Raw genomic sequence first — 13,131 nt, 5'->3', positions numbered from 1 at the left:
TCATGGATTACTGTTGAGTCGAGTTCTAGACACAAGTCTTAGGTGTGCAAATCCCTCACAAGCCTTTTGAAAAATGTGAGACTCACCATAAAAGAAAGTGGATTTTTTCGGGTGTATTTTTTTTTTTTTTTTTCAAAAGGCTTGCACGGCTCCGATTAATCATTTTTCTAAATTTAGTAAAATTTTAAATAAAGATTAATGCTTCTATAGCATCCAGAGAGAAAATGTTGGCTCAAAACTTGCCTAAGCGATTTCAAGTAATCCCTTTTGTTTTACACAAGGGAAGAAGCCGAAGGGCTCCGATGTTGAAAACAAAAACTTTGCCATCAAATGTTCTGAGAAACAAATGAAGTTATTGGTTTATTTACATCGTTGCCTGTCCATCATTTAGTAGAAAGCTAGGTTGCCTATCCATCGTTGTAAAGTTGGGCATGGGTAGAGGAGCCAGAGGTTCATCCCAGTGAGAAATAAGCTCTGGTTCCATAATAAATATTGGTATTAGCTCCTAACAGCATATATTAGGTCCAAAGGAGAGATATCTTCACTTATAATAATTTCCTACTCTACTTCCACAAAAAAGCCTCCAATACGAGACAATCGTTCTTCATATAGAGAAGTTCAATTTAGGACAAAAGCAGAGTCAATAACAATGTGAAGTAATTGACATTCTCATTTGGGGACAAAAATTGAGTTGATCTGGAAGCACCATTTGGCTGTTCACTCTTCTGAAACTGTCGGCAAGTCTTCTTTGAACCATGTGTAAAGGCCCCCTTCTAAGTGGAAGACATGGGTATAACCGTTGAGGACAAGCAAGTAGGCTGCTATCAGTGACCTGTACGAAGTAGAATTTTGTAAACATTGAACCTTGTGAGAAGAGATGGGCCATATTTGTTAATATTGAGAGAAAAACTGGTTTCTTCATCTTAAATTCTGTCATCTCCAATCACACTTGCGGATGTGACTGTATTTATTATTGCGAATATGTATTTATTATTTACATCGCCACAACTGTGACTCGGGAATAAACAAGGAGGACAAAGTGACAAGGATGAAAAGTGAACACCATGTTCTGCCTGGCGCATGAGTATCATCAGACCTTATACAACTACTTATGTCTCTACATCTGAATGCAATAACATAATTGCTTCTTCACTGAGCAGAATGAAGTATACCCAGATAGCATATAATCTATACTTGCACCTCTCCAGTCAGCATGAAATACAAATGTTCCAAAAGAATTCTACTAAATGGAAGCATAAAGAATACTGTCTAGCTTCATTTATAACCTACAGATATTGTATTAACAAGTTTATTGGATTATCATTGTTGAGGCATGTTTTCCTTAGTTACTTGAACTGCTTTGATAAGACATTGGATCAATGTATCTTGAACATTCTGACTGTATTTTAATGCACATGCAAAAGTTATGCATAGTAAGGTTCAATGAAGTCCGAAGGATTGGACCCACCTTGACTGTTGACCTTCTGGAAGACTTTGAGTTGGTTTCATCGTACCCCCAGATGAGCAGGCTACTATAATCTTCGCTTCTCTATCCAATTTTGACTCCACAGCTGGAAGCATACTCAAACAAAATGTTACTTCTAAAACTCTACATTATCAAAAATCAATGTAACAGTGCGAATACTTTTATTAAGTAACTGTGCCTTACTTTTCATGAACTCTGGGTTCTCTTCTGTACCAGAGAAGATACCAAAAAATGCAAATGCAGCACGTCTGGCAATGTCCCAAGCTGTCCATTCCTTTATAAGCCTATATATTTGCACATTAATAGCACCTGGTGGATGAGCCTACACCCAGAAAAGCATTATCTTAAGTTTTTAAAGTACAGGAAAAGGAACTCTACTTTATGGCATCGTATTTGTTACTCCGATGGCCATCAAAAGCTTAACATAGGAAGAATAAGAAGTGAAGAATGCATTGTTAATGAATATTACAGGTTCAATTGCAGTTAAGAGTTTTTCCACTTATTTTGATTTCTCCTTAGCAAATCTAGATAACATATAGTAAGCAGATTACCTCTTTAAATTCTGCTTCAGGCCGCACATCAAGAATCACAAAGTTGTTTTCTTTCTGAAGGCGTAGAGCTTCCTTTACATCCACACTCCTTACCTGAAAAATAGGAAAAAAAAAATCCAGATATATCCATCTATATTCCAATAATCCATCACCAAATTCCCTTGAGTGTAGTCTCCTGATTCTTGCTTGCATTTCATTCAAAGTACCACAAACCCTTTCAAGACAGCAAGTCTGGCACAAATTATTGTCATTCTCTTTCAATGTGTTTGTGTGCTTTGACCGAAATGTGTCTGCTTTACGTTTCAGAATTGTAGAATTAGTACTTTACGTTCAGTATCTGTGAATCAAAGCTAGAGGTGGGGCTGTACCTTTTTCTGTAGCAGATACTCCCTCTTAATCTTCCAGTCTTCTTCAGCTGATCCCTCCAAGAAAGAAGTAGAAAAGAATGAAAATCAGTGTCAATTTAATCTAGGAGATAAACATATCAAACAGAAGAACCAATATCAAAACAAACATATCTCTATTTCAGTGATCATGTCGTCTTGAAAAATGCCATGGATCGGAGATTGTTATTAATTATATGTAGCCTAGAAAAGACGTACCTGGTGTTTTTGCAGTTTTTGTGGCTGCACTTCGGATTCTCAGGCCTCTTGGTACAGACTTTGATGACAATCTTTGCCTCGGGGATCTGAACCAGCAGGGATGGTGATCAAGAGTATGTTTTGGAGAAAACGTTGGCAGCGAGGAATAGATATAATAAGGCTGTAAAGATGATGAAGATGATGGACTCAGGGTAATTGAAGGCAAAGTTGCCATTCTAGATCGAAAGCTTTAAACAGCTATGGAGTTTTCAAAGTCTCAATTACTTCACAGCTCATTAAAACTTCTGCTGCTTTTGCTTATTCTGGTTTATAGTTATGTTGATAGATCTTTTGGGTACTTGGGGTGATCAGGTGGCATGGTCATGGGTGTTTTGGATATTTAGCTGTGTAGAGAATCTGAGTTTGTGGTGGATATTTTGAAGTGTCTGTTCCGATTGGATATCTTTCAACCCCATCACTCGTTTCCTTGCAGGGCTTTAAAAAGGGCCATTCATTCATTCCACGTGGCTGCAATGGGTCAGTTTACCTATTCTACATTTTTGTTAAATAATGTCTGTGTAAGCATTACACAATATTTAAAAAAAAATTAAAATTTATTATTAAAAAATTAATTATTTTTATATAAATTCTGTATTAACTTTATTTTTAAAAAAATTATATAATATTTATATATTCTACGACGATAAATACCATTTCTCTAATTAAAATAATACTTTTTGCCCAAAGCTTACACAAAAACTTTGGTAATTCTGTGCTGCTACTTTATCAAATTCTAGCCTATAGATGAATTGTACTTTATTTTTTAAATAAATAATACAGGGTTGACTTTGGATAGTACTGTTGTACTTCGAACATGTTGAAACATGGTTTAAACTTTCAAGAACTAGAAGTCAACACCATCACTTCGTTTTGCAGCTCAAATGATGTTAGTTTTCTCCATGTCAATAAGGTAGAGAATAATTTCTACTTCAAAATTCAAGGACCCTTACACATTAAAAAGAAAAAAAAAAAAAAACAGAGGAACAGAAAACAAGTAAACAATATATATATATTTTTAAAATAAAATCCCTTGTCTTGTAATGAGTTGGATGTGGGTTAGGCAGAGAATGAAATATGTTCTCAAATTCTTATCAAAATTAGTGATTGTGTTTGGTAGTTAAATTCAATTTAACTTATTTCAAATCAATTATTGATGAAATTCATTATTATTCTAATTTTTAATAAAAAAAAGTTAAACTCATTTCAACCTACTTTATATATTTCAACGTAAAAAGTTAAATTTATCTCAACCTAAAAAAATTCACTCGTTTCAATGAGATCTACAATATTATTATTTACAACTCAACTCATTTTATCTCAACATCCAAACACAACTTTATTTAAACTCAAGAGTTTCAAGTGATAGAAAAATAGAAACTTGAAATCTATTCTATAGCATTTCTTGAGTATTTAATGATATACAAAAAAATTTACATAAACAATAATAATGAGTAATGTTTGATATACGTTCTAAATAGACAAGTCTAGTCTAAGTTCTTTGTAAAAAAGTAGATCTTACTAAAAAAGAATAATTTTTTTGACACTTTTTAAAGTGGGGTATACTTTTTTACAAAATTTTATACCAAACTTATTTATTTAAGACTTATATAAATCATTTCTCATAATAAATATGATAGAATTCACTTTCATTTATTTATCAATCTATCTTACCCGGGACTATTAGCAGTAGTAGGAAGATGTTGGGAGCATGGCAATTAACTAAGACGGGCACGTCTTGTTGGTCAACATCAATATATAGCGTGCTGCTGCAATCATGCAAAGACGTATGGGGGCAGACTCAGACCAACAACCACATGCCTCTTTCTTTATTCTGCCTTGCCTTTGATTGTGGGCAATGGGCATCAATCTCTTTCATTCTGAAATCTAAGAATTTAGAGTTACATAATTATTAACTTCAAACCAATTTTCTCTTTCTTAAATTTTTGCTGCCTCATTTTAAAGCACCTCAATTATTTCTGCCACTCCGCATTGCCGACACTCATATTGTTTTTTGAATGGAAAAATTTAATTGTAAGTATAATTATGTATTAATATGTATATCAATTTAAGATCATTGGTCAAAAAATAAATTTTATTAAAAATAGTACTAATTTAAATTTTGAATATGAAGAAATCAGTATTAATACACAGATTAGTACGCAACTTTATTTATACGTAGCAAAACTCTAAATGAATATTATATATCTATTAAAATCATCCTAAGTACTTATCTCAAAAGTATATTGATTTAAACCCTCCTAATTATATAAATCATCTTTAATTAAAACCTCCCTTTTTAATTAAATATCTAATTAATATTTACTGAATGTTCAAATTCTCTTTGTTTAAATTTTTGTTTGAATACCAATTGATTGAGCTTGAACTTATTATTGAAGTTATATTTTAGATTTACAGTTGTAAGGGGATTTTTCTCAACATGCAAGCTCAAATACGAAGGTGGCCCAGGTCAACCGGTCAATCCATCGGCCCATCAGAGGACCTCGGCCTTGGGGTAGAAGTCAGCCAAAGGCGTCAAACATGTAGGAAACCCACTGTAATGCAAAGGGGGAACACACCACCTTGACGGAGCTTAATCCCATGTATCTCTAAGTAGTTAGGTGGGCACAAATCGTAGGGAGCCATTAATCCTCTGACGGATGGGGAAGGAAGAGGTTGATGGTGTGCATCCACAGAATAAACAAGACAGAGAGCCACGCAACATTAATTGCATCACCTCAGAAGTTATGCCGCATTAAAGGAATTTAACTGAAGGAATTGCTGAGAGGACATATCCCTTGACATAAAGCATGGATAACCGACCCCAGAAATCGAGTATAAAAGACAATCCTCATGTATTAGGAATTCTTTCTGAACTCTCTATTCTCTTACACTTAATACTAAGACGATACTAACTTTGAGATCGGAGGCTTCTCAACCACTATCATGGCTCCCATCTCACGATGCTTTCTTTGTATTCGTAGGCCCAAAACTAAAGATCCGAGTTGCTGAAAACTCAACCCAAAAGCCTGCTAACATGACGTTAACAAATTTATTTATTTTTATAATACATTTTTATGCTTGTTTGCGGATTATACGATGAAAAATGATTTAGCAATATTTTTTTTTATATAAAAACAAACTCACAAATTGATTTGACGTTATATGATACATTAGATATCAAACCTACTTTTATTATAAATTAGATCTATCATATCATATAAAATCATATCAATTTATGATATTTGTAATACTTCTCTTATATGATTAACAGACGAGCGAAATAGGCTATTATACGTCTAAGAAGATTTTCCAGACACACACATAAAATATATTTATGTATCTCTTAACTTTTGAATCTATAACTATTATAATCATAAAATTAAAAATAATATTATTAAAAAAATTAGTACAACGTGAAATAAGATTAATTAAAAATAATATTGTGGAACATGAGGAATTTAATCGAAGAGCCTTCCTTTCCTTCCCACTGGGTAGTGCGTAGCAGAACCACCGACACCGACGGACCTCCGTATTAATAAATCGGACGAGCCTGATCTCGGCACGTGGCAGCCGAACGTCAAGTTGGATTTACATTAGTGTGAAAACCGCGTCCTTCTGCGCAAGGCAAGTGTTGCTTTATATAGTCCATTTCTCAGTTAGTTTGCAGGGAGGAGTGGAGAGTTTAGAGCAAGTGGCATTTCTCTCTCGGTTCTCTCTCTTTCTGATTCAAGTGGCTCTTCGAAAAGTGTGAAAATGGAGATGTTCTACTATTTGGTGTTTGGGGGATTGGGAGCGGTGGTGGCAGCACTGGAGCTGAGCAAAAACAAGGATCGAGTCAACACCTCGCCTGCTTTCAGTTCCTTCAAGAACAATTACCTTCTCGTTTACTCTCTCATGATGGGTACGCTACCGTTTAGCCCCCCGCATAAACCCACATACCAAATTACACATTCTGCATCTTAATCTCTCTTCGGATCTCGCTATCACTGTTTTTACAATCCCCAATGTGTGCTTTTATCTCTGTCTTTACGTTTGTGGGTTTGCTGAACTTAGATCTGATCTGATATCTGTGAATTAAGAATGCTCTTTTGTTTTTGTTTTTTCCCCGGGGATCTTGCTTTGTTATCTGGATATGTATGCATTGCTTCTCGTTGATTGTTTAATGGGCATTTTAGGACCACTTTGCTGTTATTGCTTTTGGCAGCGAAAAGGGTTAGAAGAGAGGTGAAGGCATGCTTTGATTTACATAATAGATATTAAAAGGATTAGAGAAGAGAAAGTGCTACCTTTCAAAATTAAGGCGAAGGTGACACGCTAAAAGTTTGTTGCTTTGATTATGAACTGGTTGAGACCGGTGGATCTGGATTGCATTCGTGGAAGTAGATGGTATTTTGGCGTAGATCGTAAAATGATTATTTTAAATGTCCTTTTGTCCCTCTGATTGGTTGCCCAGGAACTTGAAGAAAGGAAACAATATTTTTTGTGATAATGTTTTGGTTATTTAAGAACGGAGAGAGCAGAGCATTTTGCTCGAATTGAGCTTGTGCGCAAATTAGACAGAAAGCAAACCGTTCAGGATTGAGAATACTATTCATCATCCTTTTAACCATCGTCTTTACGTCATCATCATCTAATGTGACATCAAATGATTGGAAATCTATTTATCATCCTTTACATATCTTCCAATCATTTGATACCACATAAGGGGATTGTGAGAAGATGATAAATATCATTTTTCTTTAAAATCATGTTTTCTCTTTCATTGTTTTCGTAGCAACCAAGAGGAGTATTGTTGTTTTCAGATGTTACATCCTCTATTTTTGTTTTCTATGGCCATAAACATAGTCCTCATACAAGAGGACTATGCTTTTGACTTGTGATCGATAATGTCAGCGGGTTATAGTTGCTTTCGAGACCATGTTGCGTTCTGCATTCGGTGGATATATTCCAGTTTTGATCATCTAACTGTGATTCTTTTGGTTTACATCGGGCACTCTGCACTCCAATGCATCAGTTTTTTATGACCCATTGAATTGGTAATATTGTTTAACAACTTCTTATCTAATTTCGGTCTAAATAGTGGCTGTCTTTAGAGTCATTTCTATCCACCAACAAGAAACATGAAGTTATTAACAATTTAAAGACATTATACTCCTAGACAAAACGGGGCATATAATATCATTACTTCAATTTCTACTTTCGTAGTTACATTCTGAATCGGTTTTACTTTTTATGTTAATATTTGTTATTTTTTAAAATCACTGACCAATTCATGAAGAACATTTTAAAAGGCAAATCAAAGTACAGGGCTGAAGTGCCCAAACTCCAGATATTACAGTCATCTAGTAAGACTTAACAATAAATGATAACAGCATAAAAATATACTGCTAAGTATAGTTGAAGAGTAAACAATCTTAGGGGAATGTCCTACCTAATTCATACAGGTGCCCTTTGATGGCAATTAACTGGTAAGCCTGCATCTTATATTTGAAATGGTAAACCTCACAACTGTACCTTCATAATAGTTGAAACCAATATGAATGATAATTTTTTCTTACCTATAATTATAAATATTTATTGAGGTCGTAGGTGGAAAGGACTAAAGCTTTTTTTTTACTGAAGTTAGCCATTGATAGCTGCAATCATTTGTCTAATGGTTGCTATTTATGCGGCAATAGCCGGGGATTGGTTGCAGGGTCCTTATGTCTACTATCTTTATAGTCAGTATGGTTTTGGGAAAGGGGAGATTGGACAGCTTTTTATTGCTGGATTTGGGTCCTCCATGCTGTTTGGGACAATTGTTGGATCTCTGGCTGACAAACAGTGAGATTTTCTCAGAACTGTCGTTTTTTATTTATTGATTGATTGGATTCGTTTCTCCCTATATTTTTCCTTTATGCTCTGAATGCAGGGGCCGAAAGAGGGCATGTGTGACATACTGCATAACATACATCTTGAGCTGCATCACCAAGCACTCTCCTCAATACAAGGTTTTGATGGTGGGCCGCATTTTGGGAGGTATTGCCACTTCCCTTCTGTTCTCAGCCTTTGAGTCATGGCTTGTTGCAGAACACAACAAGGTGAGGGGTTGCTTTACTCTTTCACTATATTAGTTATTGTTTACTGACATAGTTGCTTTTAGAAATGTTATTGATATCGATATTCTTCTGAGTAGTCCATTAGGACGGCCTAAACACTGACAACAGGTGCCTTGTGGCCATCATAGTCTCTTTATGCTTGATTGTGATTAATAACCTTAGGGAGAACCTGTGTAGTTGAAGCCTCCGGGTCTCATGGATGACCAACAGAGTTATAATTGGCTGACCAAGCAGCGTAACTAATTTTAATTTTCCAGAGATTTATTAATTAGATCAATTCATCCTGCCCTCCTGTAGGTGGCATTTTGGGGGTTGGGTGGGGTTGTCCAGGGGCAAAAATATTTCTTGTATGTTTCAATGAGTAATGCTATGGAGCACGCCACATTTTAACACACCGGCCCCACTGGCCAGCGTGTACAGTAATATTGAACTAAGTCTTGGAGTTTTTTTTTCTTTTCAAAATTTTATGGGGCCTTTTTTGTCTTTTCACATGGCAGTGTGGATGGTGTGTTAAAATGGCAGGCTGAAGAATAGATTTTCTATATTTCAATTTAATGTTGACATATGTTTTTATATAAGCATTTATCCCATCTCTTGAGTTAAGCCAAATGTCTGGCCAGATTAGGTACCGAGCAGTAAAATACCCAAAACAGGAATAAATAAACACATAATAATGAAATCTTGACCGATCCCATGCAATTAATTATGTCAGATAATGGCTTTACCTTGCTACTTGTCTCAATAAAATTTCTTATTCATAAAAAAAAAAGAAAAAGAAAAAAGAAAAATTATGCCAGATAACTATACATTTATGCAAGTATAATTATGCCACAGAAAATTATTTTAACCTTCCATATACCCTAAAACTCTATAAGGAAAAAATAGTAACAACACTGAAGAAGGGAAGCAAGAAATCAATAGAGTAAAAAAGAAAAGGCTGCTTACTGTCCTGGGTGTCTAAACGTAGAACCAGAAATATTAACTGCATTGTTCTATACATAATTTGAACTTTAGGATGACTTTTCTTTAGGTTTATGTATAAAATTTTTAGTTATTTGGAAGCACTTTTTTATACCACGTTTTCAGCATGGTGTCCCACTTCCATTCTTTGTATTCTCCTATTCCTACTTCATCAATCATTTTTAGGCATGTAAATCATATAGTTCTGAGTTTACTGCATTTTTCACTTTGTCTTCAGAACTTCATGTATAATCAACGCTGGATATTGATATCTCCTCTGACCTTTATCTCATATTAATGAATCTTAATTGCGTTTTTTCCCATATGTACAGAGGGGTTTTGAACAACAATGGTTGTCAATCACATTCTCAAAGGCTATATTTCTTGGCAATGGTTTGGTTGCCATTGTTGCTGGATTGTTTGGTAATTTACTTGTTGATTCCTTGGCTCTTGGCCCCGTGGCACCCTTCGATGCTGCTTCTTGCTTTCTTGCCATTGGTATGGCCATCATTTTATCATCATGGACAGAGAACTATGGAGATCCTTCTGAGAGCAAGGACTTGCTTACCCAATTCAGGGGTGCTGCTGTGGCCATTGCTTCTGGTAGAATACCAATTTTCACTATGCATTCATTTTATTCTTTTAAATAATACCAAAGCCTATCAACAGAAACCTTCGAGATGCATATCTTCAGCACATGCATGGAATGGACTTGTCATCTGGTTCCACTCAACGATTAACTATGCCACAACTGAAATCTTGTTTAAAAGATCATTATACTTTGATCATGAAACATGTGATGGGGTGGTCCTGTATGATGTGGCAACCTGAAAGCAATTAGCTTGCTGTTTTTTCTCATGGTTTTGTTCTGCATGGGTATGCATTTTATGAGGACTCGAACGAAATGCATACTTTCTCTTGGACCCAAGATATTTCTTTGCAAGTTCTTCTTTGATCTTCATCGTGTATTTATCGTTGTTCTCTAATTTTATTTTCTTTGCCGTGCTTCAGTTTTATGCCCCCATTAATCATTACTTTTTCTGGTATTCAGATGAGAAAATTGCATTGCTTGGTGCAATACAGTCACTGTTCGAAGGTTCAATGTACACCTTTGTGTTTCTATGGACTCCGGCTTTAAGCCCAAATGAAGAGGACATCCCTCATGGTTTCATCTTTGCAACATTTATGCTGGCTTCAATGTTGGGAAGCTCCCTTGCATCTCGGTTGATGGCCCAATCATCACCCAGAGTAGAGAGCTACATGCAGATTGTTTTTACAATCTCTGCCGCTTCTCTTCTGCTTCCCATTCTGACCACCGTATGTTGTGTTTCCATCACGCCTCTTTGGTGTTCGATATTATCTTATGTTCTTCTGGCATCTTCTAACATCAGTCTTTGGAACAGTTCTTGGTTGTACCTTCGAAGGTGAAAGGTGGAAGCATCTCATTTTCAGGCTGTATTCAACTTCTTGGCTTCTGTGCTTTTGAAGCTTGTGTGGGGATATTCTGGCCATCCATCATGAAAATGAGGTCCCAGTACATTCCTGAGGAGGCCAGGAGCACCATCATGAACTTCTTCCGTATTCCTCTCAATATTTTTGTGTGCATTGTGCTGTACAATGTATGTTGCACTCCTTTAAACACCCTAATATATTTCTTGAATTTTGTGAATTTATTGGCTTTGGAATGTGGGAATGTGTAGATGGCCGGACACAGCCCCCACCCCATTTTGATATGTGCTGATGTTCGGGCACGAATCCAATTAAAACCCCTTTATTTGAAACTCTGCCTTGGTTGGAGTAACATCGTTGTTACATGATGTCCAGCTTAGCAAGCATAACCAGATCCAACCCATTTCGGGCCCTCCTCCTCTTAGTGCATTTATAAAGCAGAAGCTTTTGGGTGTATGTGGGAAATCTTCAATGAACAGACCTCTCCAGGCCAGAGAAAAAGAAGCATACTTTCTCTCTTAGGGGATAAAGCTAGGACTGAAGCTTAAGGGGGTCCAAGTTGACTGAAATATTTTTCGGTGGGCCATTTTAATAAAATAACAAAAAAATCACCCTTAAAATTTCTGTTTTTACAGATTTTTTTAAAATGACTCTAAAGTCCCTAGATTTGTCACTGATCTCTCTCTCTCTCTCTCTCTCTCTCTCTCCCTCCCTCCCTCCCCCCCCCCCCCCCCTCCCCCCGCCCCCCCCCTCCCCCCTCATACCCAACCGCTCCCTCCCATGGTCTGACACTAACTAGATATTTTGGTTCATCTTTGAAGGTTAATGCGTTCCCCATCACGGTTATGTTTGGCATGTGCTCAATTTTTCTCCTTGTGGCATGTATCTTGCAGAGGCGGCTCATGGTGATTGCTGAGAAGCCAAGTATAATCCTTGAACCATATTCTTACAACTTTTATTCATCTTTAGAAATGGACTGAACTATACTTGATTCTAGCTTATATTGAATGGAGCAGAAACATGTAGGGAAATTGTCCAATATTATGATCATTAGTAATAACCTGAATCATCGGACGGCCAATTATGTTTATGCTTATAAATTGCTACTATGTATGCATTTGTTACAGAAACAGAAGATTGGTCATCCTTGAAGGAAAGGGATACTGAGGCTGAACCATTAAACATCTAATTGACGTTGAGCTGACAGACAACTAGGAATTCTTGGGAGGTCAAAAACCACCACAGGGTTCATCCGTCATATTGTTTGATTGATGGTTCATTTTGATACGAAAGTCTATATTGTATAAGATTAATAGTGGTCTGCCCAGCAAAGGTAGAGGGCAAGGGGAATGGTTATTTAATCTCTGCTTAAATTGTATTTTTGGCCGTCACTAAATCAACGTGGTAGTGTATTAGTTATATCTTCAAATATTCTTCTGGGGAGGGAAGATCTACTTACATTTGTAATGGGATGAAATGCACTTATGACTTGATGCTTTTAATGTTCTCTTTTTTGGCTTAAAACGATTTGTAGATGGATTTAATACATTCAATTATAATATTTTTTTTTTCTTGCTCTGTAGTAGATAGATTTATTGAAAAGAGAGAAAAATTTGGTCTTGGATTCATATTTTGGGGTAGAAAAATCTGGTCTTGCTCCCTTCTTCTTCTTCTTCTTGCATTCCTGTTGGCTCCCCCTGCAGAAATCCATTAACCAATGACTCTGATTGCAAAAACTTCTTGAGTTTATTGGACACAGAGTAGGCTAGAAAGATCAGTGGCGGAACGGATTCCTCCTCTGTTGACACAGGATGAATATTTTGGGGCCTAAGACAGTATTAATACGAGACCTTTTATACTACTAGTTTGTTGTTTTTTCGTCTACTCCCATTTATAATTTCTATTTCTGAGTAATAAATTAGAGTTGATCCATGCAAAAATGGCAA

At 36.1% G+C, this 13,131-nt stretch overlaps 2 protein-coding genes across 2 annotated transcripts; one reads left to right on the top strand and one right to left on the bottom strand.

Moving 5' to 3' along the window:
* Nucleotides 1-518: 518 nt before the first annotated feature.
* Nucleotides 519-3,004, bottom strand: LOC122310919 (rhodanese-like domain-containing protein 14, chloroplastic). The gene is made up of 6 exons (XM_043125181.1): nt 2,640-3,004; nt 2,406-2,452; nt 2,038-2,130; nt 1,670-1,808; nt 1,469-1,571; nt 519-832 (listed from the first exon to the last, which is right to left on the bottom strand). The coding sequence occupies exons 1-6, from the start codon at nt 2,851-2,853 to the stop codon at nt 718-720; spliced, it is 711 nt and encodes a 236-aa protein (XP_042981115.1). The 5' UTR covers nt 2,854-3,004; the 3' UTR covers nt 519-717.
* Nucleotides 3,005-6,244: 3,240 nt separating this feature from the next.
* On the top strand, nt 6,245-12,767 carry LOC122310708 (molybdate-anion transporter-like). The gene is made up of 8 exons (XM_043124823.1): nt 6,245-6,579; nt 8,357-8,501; nt 8,590-8,758; nt 10,069-10,339; nt 10,788-11,053; nt 11,140-11,355; nt 12,007-12,109; nt 12,313-12,767. The coding sequence occupies exons 1-8, from the start codon at nt 6,432-6,434 to the stop codon at nt 12,372-12,374; spliced, it is 1,380 nt and encodes a 459-aa protein (XP_042980757.1). The 5' UTR covers nt 6,245-6,431; the 3' UTR covers nt 12,375-12,767.
* Nucleotides 12,768-13,131: the final 364 nt, after the last annotated feature.

This window comes from Carya illinoinensis, chromosome 5 (genome assembly GCF_018687715.1).
Source record: "Carya illinoinensis cultivar Pawnee chromosome 5, C.illinoinensisPawnee_v1, whole genome shotgun sequence".
NCBI lineage: Eukaryota > Viridiplantae > Streptophyta > Magnoliopsida > Fagales > Juglandaceae > Carya > Carya illinoinensis.
This window is presented reverse-complemented; position numbering and strand designations above follow the sequence as displayed.